Here is a 22,498-nt window from a genome sequence, read left to right as displayed (position 1 = left end):
GCTCTACACATCCCGGGCAGGCACCCATGTCGCGGTGAGGTGATTGGCCCGCGCTGCAGGCGGCCCCTGCCCCCCGCGTTTATCTGTCCCACCCGAGCTGCGACAGAACCATCACCGAACCTCTCGCAGAAGGGCCACAGACGCGGTTCCTTCGACTATCTACAAAACAGACCCTGCATTTTGCCCGCTGCCACGTTTTTTGGGCGGAAAAGTCGCGTCTACAGCCCTACAGCCGTTTTCGGGGCGTGAGGGAGGGTAGAGTGGGCGGAGAGGCCTCCAGGGTGGCACAGACGGCTGCGTGCGACGAGCGCTCCCGGCATGCTGGCATGCGAGGTTGATCGACCAGGAATCGTTAGAAGGATGCAAGCCAACGCGGAAACACCACAGGCAAGACAAGTGTCGTTGTTATTGGCGCTGGCCCAACCCTAGCCTATCCACCTCTGCTCCATCGCCAAACGCAGTAGCCGCGCTGCACGCCCTCGCTCACCACCCAGCCGCGCCATCAAGGCCGCCAGCACTCTCGCTCGCACTCGCAACACGCATCGCCAACCCTCGCCCAGCGCCAGTCATGCCTGCTGCGAATCACTCGACCCTCTCACCACCACCACCGCGCTCCTCGCTGCGTATCGCCCAGCCTCCCGCGCGCTTCCATCAAGGGGTGCCGTCATGGTCTCTCGGCACTGCCTCCTCCTAACCGCCTGCTCAGAGGGCCTGCCTGCGCCGGTTTCAAAGCCAGCACCAAACAAGAAGGCGCTCATGAGTCTCGCCGTGTTTCATTTATCAAGATCCACGCCGCACACCACGCCCACCCGTCTTATGCCCTTTGCATCACCAATATGCTCGCTTGTGGCACTGCTCTGGGCCTGATGCTGCTGCCTCGATTCATAACCAAGTTGCGAGTGCGGCTATCCACTGCCGCTGCGTGATGCCCCCATGGTTGGCTGCCCGGCCCGGCTCGTACACCTTCATCTACGGGCGCTTCGCGTGCAAACTTTTTTTTTTTTTTTGCTCGCCAGGAACCCGCGCGCTCAAATTGGTCAAACCTCCACCACTGCTTAGGAGAGCCGCGATGCTGCTCCTCGGCTAATGTGGCAAGTGAGCAACTTACCCGTCGTATGCGGCATCTGTCCGACTCTCACGCGTTGCTCAACCATCGGTCATGCGTCTAACCAATCCTTGTACGTCGGCCAATAGCATGTCTCTAGTTTCGCCACGCATCGCACACAAATGACGCCTCGTTAAGCGCGGCCGTTCGTCGGCTGCGACATGTCGTTGTGGCCACTGCAATGTGGTTGATATTATGCGTGCGCATCTCGAGCACAAGTCAATCCAACAGTCCGCCGAGCTGGTCCTCGCGGCGCGTTCCGTTCCCGCTAACCATCACACAAAGACCTGGGACCGCGCCGTACGGCATTTTCCTCTGAACTGTGCCGCTGCATTTCCAATCCCATGGTCTCCTAGACCTGCCCACTCCTTGCTTTGCTGCCCAGTCAGCTGACGTCTATTCTGCTCTGAGCCTCGCCTCGCCTCATCCTTCCGCCAGATGTATGACTCGAGTAGCGAACGGGAAGCGCGGAACAGCGCGCTTGTCACCAACACCCACCATGCGCCGCCTACCTCCGTGCTCAATCTTGATTATTCGGTCATATTGATTGTGGAGCAACACGTTCCGTGTCCAAGACGACGCGTCTAACCTCCGCTTCTGTATGGGCTTCAACAGAACTTGTATCCAGCCTCGCCATTGATGTATATCCTGAACCTCCGAGGTCTTTGAATCTCGTCGCGTTTACACATTTCCAAATCCTACAAGAACACGCACTCGCTTTCAATTCTTCACAGCGGTACTCGCACTCTTGTCGCCGCCAAGATGCGGCATGTCATCCAAGCCGGTCACACCGACAGAACCTGAAGGATTTCCCATCGGCAGTCTGTTACGGCATTAGTCAGATCTGGTCCAGATCGCAGTGCAGCGTGCCGTACTCAAACTTGGCAAACCTCACGATCGCAACAAACTTTTTGCACTGTGGTTCTGCTCATGTACCATGTCCTCACTCTGTTGACATCTTGGGCATTGAGTGTATCAACGACCCTCTTCGCGAATTCTGCCCGTTTGGCCACCACCACGCGGGTTGAGACGATGCCGAGCTGCGGCACAGTCTGCATTCATATCCGGTTACGTGTGCGGCGTTGGCAGGATCCAGAGTCGAGGCGGATTACCAATGCGTCTCCCAGCGTGAGATTCTTGGGATCGATCAAATTTTCTATGTGTTGGCGAGGGAAATGCTGGTGAACTACTCATGAACAGTCTCCCGGCAATTTGGTACCGACGGTTCGCGTCAATGGATTCGCATCTCTCGCATTAGTCAAGGCAATGGCTGACTGTAAAATTCCTGAGTCTCTAGCAGAATGACAAAGACGGTCGGGAGATTACTGGTGTATCGTACTTGATGCTGATTGCAGGACGGCGCGCTAGCTATAACACAATTACTCCGAAGTCCGCCCTTTCGCAGCCATACAAACCCTTTCGATCCCTACATACGCCCGACAGCTGAGAAGCGCGTCCCGGGGGGGACGAGATCTTGTCGATATATGTAAGGGGTGGTTTACGCCCTGCCCGTGCCGCATTTACCGAACTGTCGGTATATGTGTTTCTAATCTGGGACTGCTGTAGCATTCACTTTGCCTTCCCGATTAGGACAGCAGCATGCTCCTGTGATAATCAAGAGGGTCCGAACGTAGACCACATTGCTACCCTGAGACGAAACGTCATCATCGTATGCATTGCTTAACGTGGAAGAATAAGCGCTTACCGAAGCGCTTAGGGTTTCACAAACTGCGTACATACAAGTGCCGGTCTCCTTGGGCCGTATCCTCGCTCAGGCGACACGCGGTGTGACGAATCTGCATAAGCTCCTTGTGAGATCTCGCCGCCATCCGATGGCCCAATCAAGAGGCAAAAGTCGCCCGACTAATACCTTTTTGATTTTTTTTCTGGTATTGATCGTTGGTTGTGTCGTCGTCATGCTCCGCTCACAGAGTGCTACTTCAAGGTTGCATTCTCTAGCATGTGACATGTTGCCCCGGTGCAAAGACTCAATGTGACGTACTTGGCATATGATATTGCTCGGATATCTTCTTAGACAAGTATGTCTGCCCGAAACGTAGCTATATTTATCTTCAATGTCCGATGCACACATTATCGCACTAACCGACGCCTGTTGTGTCTCGGTATATACTCCGTTGATAAGCAGAAAAAAAGAGTCCGAAGTCTGATCAGTAGCACCGAGTCCTTACCAGACTTGTGTCTGTATTCCGCCACCGATAGATTCACTACTAGAGTTCATGAACTGGGCTCAGGTGTACTGCAAACGACGCATTATAGTACGTTAAAGAAAGTCGTCTTGGCTGAGACTTAGCTCATATCAAGCATCATCTTCCAACTCCCGTGAACCATCTGGCTCGCTATAGTTCTGACCAAGATCAGTCGAACCAGTCTCTAAACCATGTTCTGGGCAAGTTTACTGCTACACATTGGCTGCGCTTGTATTTCATAATGTTGCTACAGCCCAGAGTCTCAGTCACAGCCCTGCTTATGTCCTGCTACTGTAAATATCATCAGTCGGAATGATGTGCTGACACAATAGACAACTCTTACCAAACAACTTGGTATCCATCCGACGACGAATACAGCAATTCTTCATTTGCCCTACTTTGATATCAAGTAGTATACCCAACATCAACATCTCGTTCATAATTCTTATAGCAAGTGTGCGTTAGAGTTTCGACAAAATCGCCCCAATTTTACTCTGATGCCAACCAAAATCCCATGGCAAGTATGCTCCATGTTGAGCAAGATTCTGACATTCACACAGCAAGCATCTGCCACGTTGACCAAGAGCCTACGTTGATGTTCTTATTCGATGCTATTTCCTACTTCCTCTCCTCTCTTGCCGTCCGCATAGTGTACAACCCGAATAACGTTCTCCCACAAAGATCCAAACTTGGGGGTATCAGAAAAATGCGCGCTTGCTTGCTTGCTTTGGGGGTAAAAGGACAAAAGAGAAGTGAATCCTCCAACCCTACCATGATCTCCCCTGGCACACTTGTCGTTTGTGTGCACCGCTCTAGATGTGCATACGCTTTGGTATGCTGTTTCTTTCCTCGACTTTGCAGCTTCAACCTCTGCTGCCCTTTCTCTCACTGGTTCCCTCGTCTTTTCGCTCCAATGTATGCCGGTTGGGTGGTCTGCTTGGCTCTTCCTTCTGTCCAAGCTCTAGTCGGTCTTCCAGTGACTAGTTAACCGGCCGTCGTCATCTGCATTTGAGATTTTCAGTTCAATGGCATATAGCCCCATTGTAATGCCAAGATTAATCCACCGCCAGAAGTTACCTCCAGCGTCACCGCCTTGGTTCGTCCACCACTCGCCTGTCACGGCACTTCCATCGGCGCCATTTCCGCTGGCGAAGTGCTGCATGAGCAGGCTAGTGTAGACAGCAATAATGATGCTTGGGCTAAACCAGGTCAGAAAGCCAAGAATCTTTGATGTCTCGTCGTCATCGTCAAGACTTGGTTCTTGGGATAATGCGCGAGCGCCGCTTTCGCGTATGGCAGGAATGATGCGCGCCGCGGCGTACATGACGAAAACGCGGTAGGCAAGAGAAATAATGACAGAGGGTGTGATGGTCATGATAGCACCAACCATGAGATTGAAACCGGTATGGGCGATGGTAGGCAAAGAGCCCAGTGCATGGAGAAGGGTGGTGTACGAGGCCATAATAATAGGTGGCAGTGGCGGCAGGGCAGGGTCAGAGGGCGCGCTTGATTCCGCAACAGAGCCAGGTGTCGGCTGATAGTCGGTGAAGATCTGGTAGATGCAGAGAGTAACGTAGGCGAACTGCGGGTATTAGTAATGAGGTGTAGCTTGGAAATGCGTGACTTACCAAGAGCGATGATTCGACCGGATTGCCTCTAGCACTGACGATACCCCAGCCACCAAGGAAGATGGCGGTTGTAATAGCGACTCCGATCAGGATGGCGTCGACGTTGCTAATCTCTGGGAAGGTAGTAATGCGCCAGAGGAAGTAGACTGAGGTCGAGATGATGGATGCAGAGGTGAAGAGAAGGCCGATCTGGAATCATTTAGCCTGTTGTCAGGTTGGAAAGCGGGAGGGTTCGTTCATACCATCCAGCTGTCACCACGTTCCTTGTTGACAACCCATCTGGTGATCTGGCCTGCGGCTTGGATGACCAAGAGACTGCAGAAGCCTTCGGCAATCTGGAAGACGGGTGTGCTGTAGCGCAGAGTCTTGTCCCAGGCGCCTATCGAGGCACTCTGCAGCAGTCCCTCACTGCCAAAGATCCATTCTTGCACCGTCTTGAAGTCGGCTCGCTTGCCGTCAAAGGTGCGTTGTACCCAGCCCGAATTGGCGTCGGCATCGATGGAGAACTTGTTGAGGCTCCATATCAAGAGAGTGGGTATGGCCAGCCACTGCGCCCAAGCTATCACATTACAGAGGAACCATCTGAAGCGCGAAGAGTCTGGCGTTGCTAACCGTAGCGTCGAGTAGACAAAGTAGTAGGCACTGAGAGAGAGGGAGAAGGCCAGGCCACAGGTGCGGCCGCCAATGTCGAATGCGAGGGGTATGGTGAAGATGATGGCGCCGAGGAAGGTTGTCGACGAGACTACCCGCGATGCGGTAGCCCACATGCCCATGCGAACGCCGTCCTCGCCAAGCTCGTGCAGCAACGAGCGTGGCCTCTGTGGTGGGCAGCGGCAGCAGCGGCAGCGAAGAGTTGAAGAGGGGGTCTGAAGCGCGATGGACGCGCAGGCAGCGCGGGAGAGGGTACTGGGAGTCACTCGACGTGTGAGCGGGCGTGCGGGAGACGACGTGGTTGAAGATTCGTGACCAAGGCCGTGGCTATCGATTATCTTCACGTGTCAATCTCGCTAATTGGAAAGCTCGAGCGTCGCGGGAGAGCAGCCGCACAGTACTGGGCCGGGTCTGGGGGTGAAGCAGCTCTGGATATTGGCTGAGAGCCAGACTGCAGGGCGAAGAAGGGTGCAGGAGAGACTTTGGTAGCTGATATTGCCTTGCTCTGTGCGAGTGCGAGCAGGCACGACTTGGGGCTACTGATGGATGCGTGCTCGCGTGCGCAATCCTGGAACAGGGCACGATGATGGCAACGGCACGCGTCTAGGCCTTGACGTCGTCGAGCCGTCAGTGTCTTCCCACCTCGAGGGCGCTTATTGCGTCTTGCTCTCTGAATCTGACCATGTTGCTGCTTGCTTTTCCGTCTCCCCTCCACTAGCGCGCGGACGCTGGTGCCAAGCCAAGGTGCCCGCCGCGGGACACTGCGAAACTTCTCCTCATGCTCGCTAGCAATTGCATATTCAAGCTACGACCTGTATTTGCACGGCCTACGCATCACATCTGGACTCGTTACAAGCCACTCACACGCCACTTCTCCGTACGCTACCCACGCACAATGTCCGCCGAAAGCCCTACCAAGAAGCTCAAGACGGACGTGCCTGTCATTGGCACGCACAATGGCCACTTCCACGCCGACGAGGCGCTTGCCGTCTCCATGCTCAAGGAGCTGCCAGCCTACCGCGATGCCCACCTGGTCCGCACCCGTGACCCTGCTGTCCTCGCCGAGTGCCACACCGTCGTCGACGTCGGCGGCGAGTACGAGGACGACAAGAAGCGCTACGACCACCACCAGCGCGGCTTCGAGGTCGTGTTCCCCGGCCACACCACCAAGCTCTCTTCCGCGGGACTTGTGTACATGCACTATGGAAAGGACATCATCACAGCTGTCACTGGGCTCGAGGGCGCTGACCGCGATCTCCTATACGAGAAGATCTACACCGACTTCATCGAGGCTTTCGACGCCAACGACAACGGCATCAGCGTCATTGCGCCCAGTGATCTCGACAAGGCGGGACTGCAGAAGAAGTTTGAGGACCGCGGCTTCAGCATCGCCAGCGTAGTCAACCGCTACAACTACGGCCCCAAGTCCCCCACTTCCGACGAGACCAAGACAGAAGAGGCCAAACAAATGGAGGAGGATCAGCGCTTCAACAGAGCCGCCCAGTTCGTTGGGGAGCAGTTCCGCTGGGAGCTCGTCGACCGCGCTCGGTCGTGGCTCCCTGCTCGTCACCAGGTCAAGCAGGCATACGACGCTCGTCTCCAGTACGACCCCCAGGGACGCATCCTGGTCCTCCCCGATGGCATGCCATGGGCCGACCATCTCTACAACTTCGAGAAGGAGACCCAGCAGCCACAGGGCGTTGCACCCCAGGTCCTCTATGTCCTTTTCCCCGAAGACAAGCCCGAGGGCAAGTGGCGTATCCGTGCCGTCAGCAAGGAGAATGGCGGTTTTGAGAACCGCAAGGACCTGCCAGATGCATGGAAGGGCGTTCGTGATGAGCAGCTCGACCAGGTCTCTGGGATCCCAGGTTGTGTCTTTGTCCACGCTGCTGGTTTCATCGGAGGAAACAAGTCGTTCGATGGTGCGCTCGCCATGGCGAAGAAGGCACTGGAATTGTAGGGACCCGTGGAGGCGTGGCACCAACACTCTGATTCGAGTGTATGACATGAAGCAACGAAAGCTGCTTTTCACTTTGCATAGGCATGGTCGGCGTTCTGGCGCTTCATACAAAAAGTTATGATACCAACGATAGACTAGGTTGGGGATATCATGAAATACATGATTAGCCGTTGGCAAACGGCTTGGTTTGGCGTAAGTTCCTTGCGAAGTCTCTTTGATAGACTTCTTCCGCAGCCTTCGGGTCTTCACAATCTTTTGTAACATATTACTTCGAGAGGCGCATCGTAGCGCGCGCGTGTGTGAACGTAAACAAATCAAGCAAACCTCTCGAACTGTCCATCTCGTCACTGCCCAGTAATGATATCGTCAATGCAGCAAATGACACAGATCCAACGAACTTGGTCATGTTCCAAGCCCTTGACGTGGGAGATCATCGTTGCACGCCAATGACAGCCTTGCACACACGACAGCCAGAAGACCCTGATGATTAGCTTGGTGCGCGAGCCAGATGCATAGTTTGATCTTCAGTGCAAGCTTCAGGTACTCCACGCCCTGCGTCAAGGCTAGATCAAGTCCACCAACGAGACCTGGCCGACTCGGGTATAAGACGTCATACGGGGAGAGTCGGGATGACTGGCCTAGACGCCGCTGAGCAAAGCACACGACTCGAGCCCGCGGTGGTCAGCGCCCCGACTGTGATTGGTCGGAAGGGTCGAGAAGCGGCTGTCCGTGGCAAGATTTTGTAGATCCGCAAGAGTGAGGTCGGACAGAAGGCTCTCGTACCCTCGTTTCATATTGCTTTCCTGTCCACAAACCAAACAACCACGACGCTGTTGCTTTTCCTTTTGTGATAGCGCATTGTTTCTCCAGCTCTTCACACCGCACATTAGTCCGAGACGAATTCTGCGGAGAAACAGAGACACAGGGCTCGAGCGGTGAAAAGCGTTGGGCACTTCCCGCTTTCCCCAACGATCGTTTATCGCCAGCGCACGGCTTGCTTTTCGGCCTCTGCCCACCCATCTCCAAACCTTTTGCACCCTTCGCATTCTACAATCCACCCAAAACCCACTCCACAGCTATCGCAGCTCATCGACCTATACCGTCGAACCACGACTTTGCCATTCCTGCGACACGTAACATTGCAGCGACAACGCACATCGCCCGGATCCACATAACCGCGCACACGACCTCATAATGAAGTACTTCCAGCAGACCGTCGACTTCGACTACTCGTGGGAAGAGGTCTCGACGAGCAACTGGCGCAAGTACGGCCCTTGGAACGAGAAGACACCTCATGTCATCGCCGTCGATACGCTGAGTCGCTCTGTCGACCCGGCGACAGGAATTGTGAGTGACTCCTTCTTTTCACATGTCAATTCGGCACGCCCCCACCACCATCACCGAGCAAAAAAACTAACACACCGCAGCTTCGCACAGAACGTCTCATCACATGCCAGCAATCAACACCCAAATGGATACAGTCCCTCCTTGGCGGCCAGGACACCTCCATGGTCTATGAGACGTCCTATGTCGACCCTGTTGCCAAGAAGCTCACCCTCTGCTCCATGAACATGACAATGTCCGACCTCCTCAACGTACGCGAGACCTGCATATACCAGCCTGTCGCATCATCACCCGACACCAAGACCGCTTTCACACAGCGCGCTGAAATTACCGCGCTGTGCGGTGGCTGGCAGAAGATCAAGAACAGTATCGAGCAGTTTACTGTCGAGCGCTTCCAGCAGAATGCTGCCAAGGGCAAGGAGGGCTTCGAGATGGTGCTCGAGCGTGCCAGACAGGTGTTCCAGGAGCAGAGGGAGATCTTGGAGCTGCGTCAGGCTCAGCAGGACAGCAAGATCCTGAAGCAGGCCAAGATCTGAAATGATCAGGCAAAATCCTGAACCACGGTTCCCAATATCCTCGAGTTGACGGACAGCTCGCAAGTGCTGCGAGCCCCTCCATTCAACACCACCGCCATGTGGTCCTTTGGTACTCTCCGCTCGACCCTTTCCCATCCATCTCGGCTCATTTGCGTACTTTCGTTTTCTTCTCCTGAGCGTTTGCGTTTACTGGGTTGGATATTCTTCTTCAAAAGTCACTTCAACGGCGTTGTCAAAAGCATGGGAAAGGCGCGGATACCCTTTACTTCGCATAGTAGACGTCATGATGCATTACATACACGATAGAGACGAACTATATAAGCATTATTAGATTATTAGAATCACAAAGAAATACTATTGTTTCGATCTTACCACTACTTTGGACCCTTTGTTCTGTGGATGGTCAAGGATTCTATTTACTTGTACATGGACTGCGTATATTTGCGTCATACGTTTGTTGAGATCGTTACACTGGTACCACGTTGGCCGAAATTAAAGCAATACTATTGTAGTGGTTTTGAGTTAAGGTACAGCCTACACTGACGTCTCCAGTCCTTTCTGAACCAAATCCCATTTGCACGCTTACCTCAACATGAAGCAAGTGGATTAAGAGGAGTCCAGAGTGGGTGGCCCAACCAGCATGACCCTCTCAGAGAAAGCTGCTATACTTAATGCTGAAGACCACGCCTCTAACCACAGAGACACGGCCGTGAGGTGTTTCCGAAACAGGATGGCAGTCATCTGCGTATTGGTTACAGTAAGTTCGATGCGATCCGCTGTTAGACCACTGCACTACGAATAATTATCTCACGCAGCCAATATTGTCGTCTTCCGATGGTAACAACGTGATTAGTGGCTTCAATCCAGGACAAGAGGAGCTGGACGTGTGGATTAAGCAGAACCCTTAGACTGCACCAATGGCAGAATTGCAAACCTGGAAAGTGTGACAATGCACGTCAAGCACGTTGCAGAAGCCGGATTTCAAGGCTTGAGAAAGCGCCCCAACAGGCTCAGGGGAAGAGCCCGAGTACAATTGGAGCAGCATCATTAGGCTGAGCGCGGACAGTGTACCATTCGTCGGAGAAGTACCCGGAAAGCCTATACAATATATCTGTTCCGGCTACCACAGTCGGTAGGTTCAATAGTGTCGTCGGAAATGCAAGGCTAACACCCGGACAGTGGCATGGCGCGCATCTTCACAGCAGCGCCTATCTTGGTACAGCTCACCAACGGCAAAGATTGGAGTGCGACAAGGTTGCCAAAGATGTACCAAGTGACGCTTGGAAGACTGGAGAAGTTGACGAGGATGGATCCCGCGCCTGCCATTGCGGTTATATGAGAAAAGGAGTTTGTTGTTCCAGAAACGTCAGTAGTACGCGCGCGAGCTAGATCATGACTCGCGCACGCAAAAGAACCCTTTCTGTTTGTCTTCCGCTCGAGCTACCGAAAATAGCAACATTGAACCACGAGACACACAAGCAGCGCAGAACTTCCCGTGGCCATGTCTGGGACGCTTGCGCGACCACAATTTCACCCTCATGGCCTACATTGGTTCGCCAGCGTCAGAGGCGGTGAACTTTGACAGTCTGAACCGTGAAATGGCATCCCGTAATCCACGCTTTTTCTCTGTACTTTCCTAACACAGTAAATATGCATCTCCTCTTCTGTTCGCCCTCGCGTCAGATCGTGGTAGCGAGCCCGCAGCGGTAATTTGCTTGGTGTTGTGCCGCTTGGAGCTATTGGTTTGGGTGTTGTGGAGATTTGACACGGCAGTGTTGTACTAGGTGGTTGTTGGTGGTAGCGGAAGAATAGGCAATATAACGATAGGGCCGAGCGTGATTGTACGGCAGTAAGCGCATGAGTCTGGGAAGAGATATCTCTTTCTCATTCTGTGGCCTCGTCTTTTGCGCTGGCAACAAATGTCCTCACTACGCTGATGGTTCGCGGAAGGTGCGGGGTTCGCTCGGGCCGACATCGTTGCGGCTGCGGGTAGGAATGGGTCTCTCTGCGGACTATGTATGTCCGCTCATATAAGCCTCGAATGACGTTCAGGGTTTGGAAACATAGCAAAGACACTCGTTGAATCTTGAATCCACGTGGACACATATATCAGGAAGACTAAGTCATGTCTGCCCTGAGAAATAACATCAGTCGGACGCTTGATGTCCTACTTCCAAAGATACAGGCGCGCCGTCAAGAGTCATCGGAGCCAATTGTACTTGGCATCACTGGTCTACAAGGCTCAGGCAAATCGACATGGGCATCGGAGCTTGTCAAGATCTTAACCCAAAACCATGGTCTCTATACGATAACTGTTTCACTGGACGATTTCTACAAAACACATGATGAGCTGGTAACACAGCGGGATCGTGATCCCAGCAATAAGCTCTACCGTACTCGTGGACAGCCTGGCACACACGATGAGCAGCTAGCCCGGGAATTCTTCAGTGATCTGAAGGGGTACAACGGCAGAGGCAGCCTCAAGATTCCAAGCTTCGATAAGAGCAAATACAATGGCGAAGGCGACCGAGCGCCCGAATCAGAATGGTCGACAATCTTGCAAAAGCCGGATGTCGTCGTGTTTGAAGGATGGTGCGTGGGCTTCCAGCCTGTTCCACAATCTTTCATAGAGGAAAGACATGCGCTGGCAAAAGCTGGGAAGCTCACAGTCAATACTCCTGCGAATCATTCACTTCTGCACTTGATCGAAGTGAATGAGAATCTCGAGCGCTACTGTGATGCATTCATGGGGCCCAAGCATTTCGACTTCTTCATACATATCGATACGGATGACCTGAGAAATGTGTACACATGGCGCCTGCAGCAAGAGCATAAGATGATTGAGGTGAAAGGGTCGGGAATGTCAGACGAGCAGGTTCGTGCGTTCATCGATGGTTATATGCCGAGCTATGAGATATACCTGGAGCGGCTTCGCGAGGGATTGTTTGACGACAAGGGTAGGATGGTCAGGGCGGTACTAAACAGAGAACGAGGAGTTGAGAAGATTGAAGAGCTGTGATAAAGTCAGTTTCTCAGTCATCAGGCTTTGTTGGCCTTGAGAGATCGTACTAAAGGAGCAGAAGGAAGAGAAACGGCGGGGCAGCGGGCGCAAGATAGTGAACTGCGTTTGCGCTGTGCCTAACATTTCGAGTTTCACTTTGACGTTCACTATGCTTACTCGATGTCTCTACAACACAAGATTGTTTGCTGTATAAGTTCCTCCACATTATCTTTCTCCAATACCCACTCCGTGTTCAGTCATGTCCTCTCCGGCAAACCACTATCAGGTCCTCGGTGTAGATATCGAAGCTGACGAGGCTGCAATCAGAAAAGCCTACAAAAGCCTTGCGCTAACAAACCACCCCGACAAAACCTTGCACCTATTGGAAGCATTAGTTGAGGAGCGGACAAGGATATTTAAGCTTGCAACAACAGCTTATGAGATCCTACTCGACCCCATACAGCGAGCGGACTACGATAAGACTCTAGCGCAGAAAGTGAGGCCTTTACATACGACAACAGCACAGCACCGGTACCACCAACCTTCAACCCCCCCTAAACAACACCCATCGAAACGTTCCGAGCCGTTTCAGTCCCCAAAGTTCTTTCGATACCGTACACCACCGCGACGCACCTCAGCACAACAATCCCCAGGCAAACACCCCTTCACAACCAGCAGTGTCCTAGGACCCATAGGTGCCAAAGGGTCTCTCCATTTCTTTGCGCCCGTTCTGGAAACCCCCACCCGCACGATCCTCGACTTCTCAAACCAAGCTGGCTGGGACTTCCAAATCCAAGTATCCAAAAAGTACAAATGGATACTCCGGCCCGTCCTGCCGTCCCTGCATGCTGATTCAAAAGACGAAATCACGATCAAAATATCCATGCAACGGAACGCCTACTCCGCTGCTGTCGCTACTCTCACAGATGTTGTCCTAGATGTCAGAGACACACCTAAGAAGAAGAATACGGTATTCAGTACCATACTCAGGGAAAACAGACAGGACATGGAACTCTGTATAACAATCAAGGTCCTGCCTGTTACTCCTACCGCCCCTCTTCCGCCGACGCCAGCATGGAGTTGGTCCTTCAATGTTGATTTGGGTTTCATGATTCCGAATTACAAGGTACTACGGGCTACACATCTCATATTTTACCCCCGTCCTCCTTTAGATGCTTTAGGGGAGGATGAGGCGGTGCCGGAGAAAGAGCCGTTTCCTCCGGGGTCGTCTCAGGCTGAATTGGCGCGTTTGTTTGAAGGGATACAGTTTGTGGTTATGGCCAAAGGATTTTATTATCAGGAGATAAAGTGGGCAGGAAGAACACGTTGGCGGCTTGCTGCTGTGGGCTCGATATGAGACGCGCAATAGTATGCTGTGTTAGACGTTGTCTATAATTCAGTGACAGGATGTGAATTCAAGCAGCCCGTTTGTTGATAATAATGCAACTGTTCTTGATTCTATGCTCTATGAAATCAGGCCGCTTAAACGCCGTATATGCAAAAAGGCCAGGAGTAGTTTATCGCACACCTGGAATAGGGCCCTTCTTCTCGTTGGAGCCCAGCTCTTCCTCGTTCCAGCCACTCCCGGCACCGACTTTGCGTCCGCCCTCCTCTCTCTTGACCCTGCACCAAAGGCTAATGTCCTTGTCCCAAATAAACTGCCACAGAACGTACACCCAGCTCTTATGTTGTGGCAAGTCTTTGTAGAAGTCGTGCGCGATGCGATTCAAGGTACGTAGACGCGTCCAGGGGATGGCAGGGAAGTCGTGGTGCTCGTTGTGCAAGCCAACGTTGTAGGTGAAGAAGTTGAGAGGTCCGTAGTACGAGTATGTTTCGGGGAGCGGAATCTTGTTGGCGGGGTTCGCTGCGTCTTTGTTGGGCTTCTCGAAGACGTAGTGTTCGGCAATGAAGTGGCCAGCGCAGGGATGTAGAGAGCCGGCGAGGAAGCTGCTCATGATCAGGTAACCCAAAGCCCTTCCTCCTGCGAACCGAACGAGCGCGTAATCAAAGGCTAGCTGCACGACGACATTGAAGAGGTGGATCTTGGTCATGGGCAGGGCGTAGACAAACATGGGTCGCAGGGCGTAGAAGAGGATCTGGAAGGTCGCGAAGAAAGCCTTGCCAGCGACCGAGTCGAGGAAGATGGCTTCGAACGCGGTGGGCAGATCCGTGTCGAGACCATTGACACCCAGCGACTTGTGGTGTGTCAGATGGTATGGTCTGAACGAGGCGCTGTATGGGATGCCAATCGGCAGGTTCGCGAAGACGGCGAAGATCCTGTTTGCCAAGGGCGACCGGAAGGCCAGGTTGTGCGAGATCTCGTGGATGGCGAGGAAGAGATTCTGGTTGGCCGTAGCACCGATGATGTATGCGGTGAGGAAGAAGGGCCATGACACGACGGGTGTATTGCGGAGAGCGTATGCACAGAACACTTGGATCGATACGACGAATAGGACGACATATTTCGTCAGAGGTTCAGGGCCACAGAGCTTCGTCACCTGCGTCCAATCAGCATGTCGTTGGTTGATTTATTTGATGTGGCATGGATGGTACCTCTGGGTGTGCCTTGATAATGGCCATGCGCCGTGTCCTGTGCGGCTCCTCGGTGTATGTCCAGAAAAAGTGGTCGTGTTCATTCGCGACATTTGGCTCGTCCTGCTTCTCTGCCTTGACAGTGAAGCTTCGGGGCACAGGCTCCTTGGACGGCACCGTCGCTGTAGAGACTGAAGACCGCATCCTGGGCAGTCGTGGGAAGCAATTGCAGAAAGAGCGAGTGTGTGTGAAGGGCGGAGGGGTTGAGCTCTGAGAGTTTGTGGAGTACTTGACCCTGAGCTCGGCGCTAGCCGGAGGCGGTGGGCCCACGTCGCCCCATGGTTGGCTGATAACCACGTCCCGTTCGCCACCCCGCTAGCGCAGGGACGTTGGGCCTGTCTTCTAGAACACTGCAGTCGACGCAAAACACGCGTTACAAAGTAGACGACTACAGTGCCATTCTATCACAGTGTCACGTGTGACATACTGGTAAAGCATCATGACATCTTGCTACCTTTCACGTCACTCCTTATCTCCCTGCCAATGCCTTTCCAATTCCCCACTTCGTCGTCGCTCCTCTTCCTCCTTGTGAAGCTCGACTGCCTCACCTCCACAAACCAAACAACACACCAGTACACCGCTGATAAAGAAACGAGAACCCATGCTAGCCATACAATCAGAAGTACGGATGTACCTTGAACGAGGTCCATGCCAGCGACATCGACAAGCTCACCAGCCACTGAAAAGATGCCAGAAATGACTACCGTCAGCAGGATGGCCGCGACAAAGGAGAATGCGTTCGCAAGGAACGGCCAGAACATATTGAAGTAGGCGAGGAGTTTCGAGTGTGGGAAGAAGATGGCAGGGATGGCGGAGACGGCGGAAAGCCCAGCGCTGACGAGCGAGACGATTAAGGAAGCAAAGACTGCTTGTCGCACGCCGGCCAATATGGTGACCATGGTATTGAGGAGTATAGGGACCAGGATAATGGGGGATGGTGAGTTGTTGAACCCATCAGTGGGCATTGTCAGTCTCAATAATCCTACGCCTGGTCAGCTAAGCCTCAAACACCTTGGCGACTTGGTTCACTCACGATCGCTGGCTTTCCTGTACCCTTCACATCGTCCTACAATGACGGCGTCCGGAGTGTTCGAAAAGGAACCAGAGCACACTGTCCTTAGATAAAGATAGTAGACGTCTGCGAGCGCTTCTCCGTTTCCACCTTCCACTCGAGTCAGTGACGCATTTGGTTGTGCGCCTTCTTGAGTAATTGCGGAGGTGTTCAGCTGCTCTTCGTAAATATTTGGCCTCCCCGATGCTTGGCTAAATACTTACAGCTACCATGTACAGCCCACCGAAAGTGCGTCCTTCGCTTCCAGCCAGCACCAGTATAACCATTAGCACAAAGCTCGCGACAGCAAATGCAATTGGAAACAAGGCAGAGAAGCGATACTTCATCAACACCCTTTTTGGCGTCTTCGGGGGCGCAGGTAGGGCCTTGTCGGTTGACTTTCGCAAATCTCCAAGATCAGGCTCGATTGCAATCTCTTTTTCCAAGTAAAACGTCTCTTCGATGTGATCCATTCTTCTCATCCAGAGACCGTATGGTGAAAAGTTACTAGGGGTGAGACCGACAGTATTGACCGTTGTCAATACAGGAGAGTAGGCGTATTCTGTCCATAACAGGTGATATATAGGCGAGTCAGAAGAAAGATAAGTAGTTCGTCTGGACACGTGAACAGTATGACGCAATTGTCTCCGCTATTGCATATCTCTAAGTCGACGTTTGACGTGCATGGATGCACGTGGTAGACGTGTTGCATGATTGTAGTATTGCATGAAAGACCTTTCATATACTGTCGCGGATATGGCACTTGCATCCTTGTATGCCGACATACCGGTTGTTTCAAAAATTATACTAGTTGCCAGATCGCGATAGGTGTGCGGTTTTGGCGATCGACGTTCATGTTTCGTCACTGCGAGACGTGGCCCAAGCGTCGCATTGGTGAGCGTTCGGGGACATCGACCGGCTTCAAGTGCAAATAGTTAAGACTGATTCGTCTATATCTGGAAAAGATTGAACCTACTGGTCTCTGTATTGAGCCGCTTTAGGAACGGTCGGTCTTTTTGCACATATGAGGTGGCGGTGTGCGCAGAAACAAGAAGCGCCTCACTAGTGCGACTGAAACGCCAAACCAATGATCGCAGCCTCTTAACATTGTAGTGGGTGACTCCAAGTTGCTCATTGGCATCTGTCATATTTTAACGGTCGTCCACTGCTAAACAAAGACTTGGTATGGGCCATGGCCAACTATCCTGCTACTAGAAAAGCGAGCGCGGTGGATAGTCACTATAAGGCTGCGTTTGAAGGTCAGAAAACACATCGCCCTGATAGACAGTCAGTCGTACAGTTCATAAGACGCCGGATGAACCTACCCAGTCGAAAGGTAAGTTAGACTGATCGAAATCCATGGGCATATAACCAAAGTCGAGCGGATGTCCGAAGGCACCATTGCCCGTACCAAAAGGATCTGACGACCCGGTGACAGCCGATCCTAGGTCGTTAAAGTCGAAAGATGGTGATGGAGAAGTAATGTTGAGCTGGGTGCCAGGGACAGTAGCTGCTTGATAAAATCAGTTTACATGCATGGAGTAAGGAGCAAACGAACTTACTCTGTGCAGAATCCGCAATCATTACCTTTGTATTGCCTGCTTTGGAGAGAACGAGCTTCACGGCTGTGGCTACCTTACGCGCCTCTTGAGATCTCTCGCTGGCTCTGGACCAAATGCAGTACGCTGACCGTAATGATGCTATAATTTCTTCGCGTGTAGGAGGTGCATGATCCAGTCTCATCTCGCTCTCCGTGGGCTCGGGGGCCTGTGGAACAGGATAGACGAAGTCTGCGTCCAATTCGAGAACTAGAACAGTAGTTGCGAGAAGAAAGTCTTGTGCAACAACCGAAGACATGTACCAACTCATGGTAGAGATACGCCACCCTGGAATGCATAGTTTGCCTCCTGGTTGAGCCTCAGCATCGATCTTTCTTTGGAAGTGAAGCATTTCTATGGAGGCATTTAGACACACTCTTCGCGAGTATGCGTACCTGGCATCCGTTCGCCCGAGTACCAGGTAAGGTCTGTGCAACATAACTTCGGCTTTCAAAAACGCCAGGTCCAAGTATAAGTGGCGCATAGAGGTTGGCGACAAAGCGCTACCAAAATCCTCGACGGTGTTAGCGACGGAGGACTGGGGTACCACATCGAGCACCCGTCTTAAATCAATATCGATATCGCTAATCTCTCGGTATGGTGGCTGCGGCGAAGTGTTGACTAGGTCCAAGATCCGTGCCTGAATATGTCGCACTCTTGTGAGAACGATGGAGTAAACCAGCTGCGTCAGTTCAGTTGCGGGCCTTGACGGTGGCAGTTCTAGCATATCTTCGTCCAGGTCTTCATCGTCCAGGTTGCGAGGCTCTTGAGTGTCGTACATGAACGGCATAATTATTCTCGGTAATCCGGCCTGTGCAGAAGTGATAAGATCGAGTGACATAATTACAAGCCACTTGCGACGTCGCAGCTCGCCTCTATAAGGCGATATGTTCGGAAATCTTGACGGATCTCTATGGTATCCCATGCGGAAACAAAGGCGTACGATCATACCTACAAGCATGTACACGCTGAACTGGCTGTCTACTGAGCGAACGAATTCTGTACCAAAGTAGAGCAGAAATGCTTCGATCGTATATGGTGGGGTCTTGGTATAATTCGCGAGGATCATACCTGAGAGTTGACAAGTCAGTTATATCCACTTACAATTCGTGCGGTTCACCACCTACATTGTACAGCCTTTTCGCGGTAAAAATTCATACGCACCGGATTTGTGCCTACGTTAGAACTGCCAGGCTGAGAAGCATCCATTGCGGCTTGGAACCGAGAGCCGAGCGCGAACGCGGCATATAACAGACCCAACCACATAGTGGGAGCTTCAAGTGGTCGTATCCAGAATTCGTTGTACTGCATACTTGTCAGTGCCACGTAAAAATGAGCCGAGTTTCGTCTCACCTTTCGGAGAAAAGTTGGCTTATGTATCAAGACTAGATATGTTAGCTGGATGTTTCTGTACGGAAGAACGAGCTTACTCGGATATGTTTCCATGGATACGAAGAACGTGCTTATAAGGCGGTCTGCTTCTGATCGTGTAGGGAGAGCGGCGAGTAGTTCTTCTTTGGTTGCATGCGGACAACGTCCAAATAGTAGCTCTGGTCCCGGTACATCATCTAGTATTTCATCTCTGGGAATGGTTGACGTGGGAATCTGATCAAGGTGTTCGCGCAACTCTGAGATCTGGGGTTGTGTTAGTGAGAAGAAGGAGCAGTTGTTCAATGATCACTTACACTATCAAGAATGCTTGTCCAATGCCCACTGTTAGTGTAACTTGTAGCGTCGTCGCTGGTCCTCACGCGATCAGGAGTTCCAGGAAGTTCAGGGTTGATATGTTCGCCATGATGCTGAACCTGTGTTGGACTAGATAGCTCAGGATTAACAAGATCTACTGCATTGCCGCCGATGAGGTTGGTGACAAGCTTCTCGAGCTGATCAATCCTGTCATGAACGCTGGTAGGGACTTTGGGTTCTCTTGACGCTGGGGTGCTACGAACATATGCGCACGATAATGAGAGTCCGCGATCGACGCATGTCTTGCATGGTTGTTGCCGGTCACATTTCAACCTCCAGTGTATTAGCATGCGGTTCCCTAGGGCAGGTAGGCCCAGTTTTGAAGCCGCTCACTTTCGTCGACGACAAAGGGTGCAACTCAAGATCGGTTTGTCTCTTCTCCGGCTGGGGGGCACGACTCTCGGCGTCTGACCGTCTGCGCTCATGTTGAGCAGTGGTTTTGCGATAAGTCAAAACGGCTGCGATGAGTGCTGAGGCAAGACCTTACACGTCTTGGTGTTCCTGGAGACGCGTTTGGAGTCGGCCATCGATGTTGACCGATACCGAGGCTAACCGCTTCGGCCGAACACCCCCTGCATCTGCTCGCCACTACCTTGCACGATACCTAATTCAACCTCTCTGGTGCAATCCCGATTCTTCACTCGATATCTGGAAAATCCCTGGTTCCTATGTCCTGCTTGCCAAATAATCGAGCTTTTGCGCTGACTTCACTGTTGCTGACGCTGTCGGTCATATCCTCTTCACATACATGAACCAATCGTTACTCGGTCCAACTCGACCCAAAAGCCCACTTCCAGATCAGGTCGCCAGAAGTATTGGTGCAGACCAGCCGGCCGATACATTCGCCGTGAATCGGTCGTAACATGCAATAGACCTGTATGCTGTTGTGTAGCTTGCCGGGAAATTGAAGAAGAGACCTCTGAGGAACACTGGGTTTTTTTGTCAAACTACGTCTGTCAGTTCATGGTCAGTGTGTATACACAACCTTGGAACCGTTTACATGACCAAAACATCCTCGAGAGCAACATCGCACGACTGCGCCTCTGTTCCAGTAGTCGTGGGCATACTGGGAGTGGAGCGCGAACTGCGAAAGCAAGAAACTGAGGATAATCAAGGAAGGCCGTAGGGGAAGTCAAGCTTTCATATTGATTGCAGTTCAGCTAAGGTCTCTTGAGTAAAGAGTACTCCTTCATTCGCTCCTTCGCCACATGAACCCTTGACCGAATCGATTCAGCTCCATACCCGCTTGATTTAGCTTCTCCGACTGTACGAACTAATTCGAAAGGCTTATAAGCATCCACGTTTGAGATTACAGGTATCACTAGGTTAAGGAATGACGCTAAATTGAAAGATTGAGTCAACCTATTCGATACGTCGTTTCATCCACGCGGTTTATCCCTACATGCATACTGTCTCATCGCCGCATTTTACGAATAGCTCGAACGATCCACAAGCTCGACGTCCGACTCCGAGCGATCCTCACGTTGTACTTTGACGTCGACAGCCTTCGAGATGCCACCCAGCGACGCTCTATTCCCTGACCGTCGCATACGGGTACGATCATGGCTAAAGCCGTAACTGCTATTCCCTAAGCTTTTGGATCTGCTGCTTATGCTGGCAATTCCGTGGTGGTAAATTGCATGCATAGCCGGCATACATGCCACTACGATAAACAGGTTGGCTTCGGTCACACACCAGTATATACCGGACACATTGTCATCTGTGGTTGTGCCATCAGTCGCCGGAGCAAATGCGCGAAGAGCTAAACTTACAAGTCGGATTTGAGCTTTGATCGAAGCGGACGAGAGCCCATAAGCGAAGACAGCTGACAATGAAGATGATGAAGCCCACACAAAAGATCGACATAATTTGGAGCTTCTTCTTCAAAGACATCTGCAGCCTCGCTAACATAGGCAATGGCAACGATAAGATTGCTAAATCGAGCACAATTTCGATGGCGCCTCGAATGAAACCAAAGAGCCGAACGTCGACGGTGCACCGTCCATCCGTTTCACCCTTCCAGCCTTCCCAGAAGAATGAGATCGGCCAGCATTGGAACATCATAGCTCCTGTATTGCCGATACCAAAACAGGCTACAACACCCATCAGGACGTATGTGGTCATTCGTAATTTCGGCGAGGCAGCGATACGAAGGTAGAAGGCGAGGATTGATAGTTGGCAGAAGAACTCGGCGATTTGATACATGAAATATGTAACGTACAACCACTGCGACCCAAATTAGCTTTGCAAAAAGCCTAAACAGTGACGCTAACCTTCAGGCTGTCAGTTATTGCGACGGGCGACATACCCCACATATCCCTTCCGAAACCAAGACGACCTGCTGAGAAATTCGTAAGTCAATTGTGGTTCAATATCTTCAGCAGAAGTACGAAAAATACCTACCAACGATGACGGGAACATTTTGGAAGAGTGAAGCCAACTAGTTTTGTGAGTACAAAGTTCTATGCTATATGCATGGAGGATCAGCACCCATACTTACTCCAGATAATCCAATCAAGAGGTCGTCTAGTCCGAGCTTTGTCTGAGTCGAGAGAAATCTATCTGTTAGTCGCAAGATGACCATCAGCACAGCAAGAGCGCCGATGGATGCTGTGACAGCGATCATGGTCTCACTCGCGTCCCGGATCGGAACACCACAAGCCGCATAAGTTTCGTTCGTCACGCTCAGCGACATGACCACAGTACAGTTTGCAGCATTGCACCCGAAAAATGTTGATTGGAAGGCATTGTTGTTACACAGACAGTGCAAATCTCCTGGTGCGCAACTGCTTGATGGTACCAGAGCCTCAAAGCACTTTGCCTGCGATTCTCAGTATCGATTACCATGGAAATGTAAGGAACCAGCTATCGACTCACCGCACATGCAGGTAGATTGCGCAAGAATTCGTCTTGTGCGACTACCTGAAGAACGAATATGGTAAACACCGTAAAGTGGTAAATGAATTTCATTTCATGAATGCTGGCACAAGCTTCAAGGTAAAGGTGCGAGTTTTGGCTGTCAGCACACCGTCAAGGAGAAATCTACCCAGGCCCTTCGTGTTCCAGATTCGAGGCAACA

At 52.0% G+C, this 22,498-nt stretch overlaps 7 protein-coding genes across 7 annotated transcripts; 3 read left to right on the top strand and 4 right to left on the bottom strand.

The window, feature by feature from the left end:
- Positions 1-4,273: 4,273 nt before the first annotated feature.
- On the bottom strand, positions 4,274-5,713 carry ACET3X_003929 (uncharacterized protein; the record flags this gene model as incomplete). The annotated part of the gene is made up of 3 exons (XM_069450078.1): positions 4,274-4,894; positions 4,941-5,129; positions 5,183-5,713. 3 exons carry the CDS (start codon positions 5,711-5,713, stop codon positions 4,274-4,276), a joined length of 1,341 nt encoding a protein of 446 aa, XP_069307907.1.
- Positions 5,714-6,486: 773 nt separating this feature from the next.
- Positions 6,487-7,551, top strand: ACET3X_003928 (uncharacterized protein; the record flags this gene model as incomplete). The annotated part of the gene is made up of 1 exon (XM_069450077.1): positions 6,487-7,551. The coding sequence occupies one exon, from the start codon at positions 6,487-6,489 to the stop codon at positions 7,549-7,551; it is 1,065 nt and encodes a 354-aa protein (XP_069307906.1).
- A 793-nt stretch (positions 7,552-8,344) lies between these two features.
- Positions 8,345-9,803, top strand: ACET3X_003927 (uncharacterized protein). The gene is made up of 2 exons (XM_069450076.1): positions 8,345-8,898; positions 8,979-9,803. The coding sequence occupies exons 1-2, from the start codon at positions 8,746-8,748 to the stop codon at positions 9,429-9,431; spliced, it is 606 nt and encodes a 201-aa protein (XP_069307905.1). The 5' UTR covers positions 8,345-8,745; the 3' UTR covers positions 9,432-9,803.
- Positions 9,804-11,556: 1,753 nt separating this feature from the next.
- On the top strand, positions 11,557-12,450 carry ACET3X_003926 (uncharacterized protein; the record flags this gene model as incomplete). Its single annotated transcript, XM_069450075.1, has 1 exon — positions 11,557-12,450. One exon carries the CDS (start codon positions 11,557-11,559, stop codon positions 12,448-12,450), a length of 894 nt encoding a protein of 297 aa, XP_069307904.1.
- A 1,499-nt stretch (positions 12,451-13,949) lies between these two features.
- Positions 13,950-16,362, bottom strand: ACET3X_003925 (uncharacterized protein; the record flags this gene model as incomplete). The annotated part of the gene is made up of 5 exons (XM_069450074.1): positions 13,950-14,930; positions 14,986-15,339; positions 15,639-16,006; positions 16,058-16,250; positions 16,300-16,362. The coding sequence occupies 5 exons, from the start codon at positions 16,360-16,362 to the stop codon at positions 13,950-13,952; spliced, it is 1,959 nt and encodes a 652-aa protein (XP_069307903.1).
- A 924-nt stretch (positions 16,363-17,286) lies between these two features.
- Positions 17,287-19,844, bottom strand: ACET3X_003924 (uncharacterized protein; the record flags this gene model as incomplete). Its single annotated transcript, XM_069450073.1, has 8 exons — positions 17,287-17,352; positions 17,401-17,585; positions 17,638-18,744; positions 18,801-18,978; positions 19,027-19,058; positions 19,104-19,308; positions 19,359-19,692; positions 19,753-19,844. The coding sequence occupies 8 exons, from the start codon at positions 19,842-19,844 to the stop codon at positions 17,287-17,289; spliced, it is 2,199 nt and encodes a 732-aa protein (XP_069307902.1).
- A 1,163-nt stretch (positions 19,845-21,007) lies between these two features.
- ACET3X_003923 (uncharacterized protein) lies at positions 21,008-22,389 on the bottom strand (the record flags this gene model as incomplete). The annotated part of the gene is made up of 7 exons (XM_069450072.1): positions 21,008-21,027; positions 21,077-21,139; positions 21,192-21,645; positions 21,693-21,760; positions 21,823-21,859; positions 21,920-22,240; positions 22,297-22,389. 7 exons carry the CDS (start codon positions 22,387-22,389, stop codon positions 21,008-21,010), a joined length of 1,056 nt encoding a protein of 351 aa, XP_069307901.1.
- Between the last annotated feature and the right edge of the window lie 109 nt (positions 22,390-22,498).

This window comes from Alternaria dauci, chromosome 3 (genome assembly GCF_042100115.1).
Source record: "Alternaria dauci strain A2016 chromosome 3, whole genome shotgun sequence".
NCBI classification, from domain to species: Eukaryota; Fungi; Ascomycota; class Dothideomycetes; order Pleosporales; family Pleosporaceae; genus Alternaria; species Alternaria dauci.
Note: the sequence above shows the minus strand (reverse complement) of the source record. Positions and strands in the feature narration are given on the sequence as shown.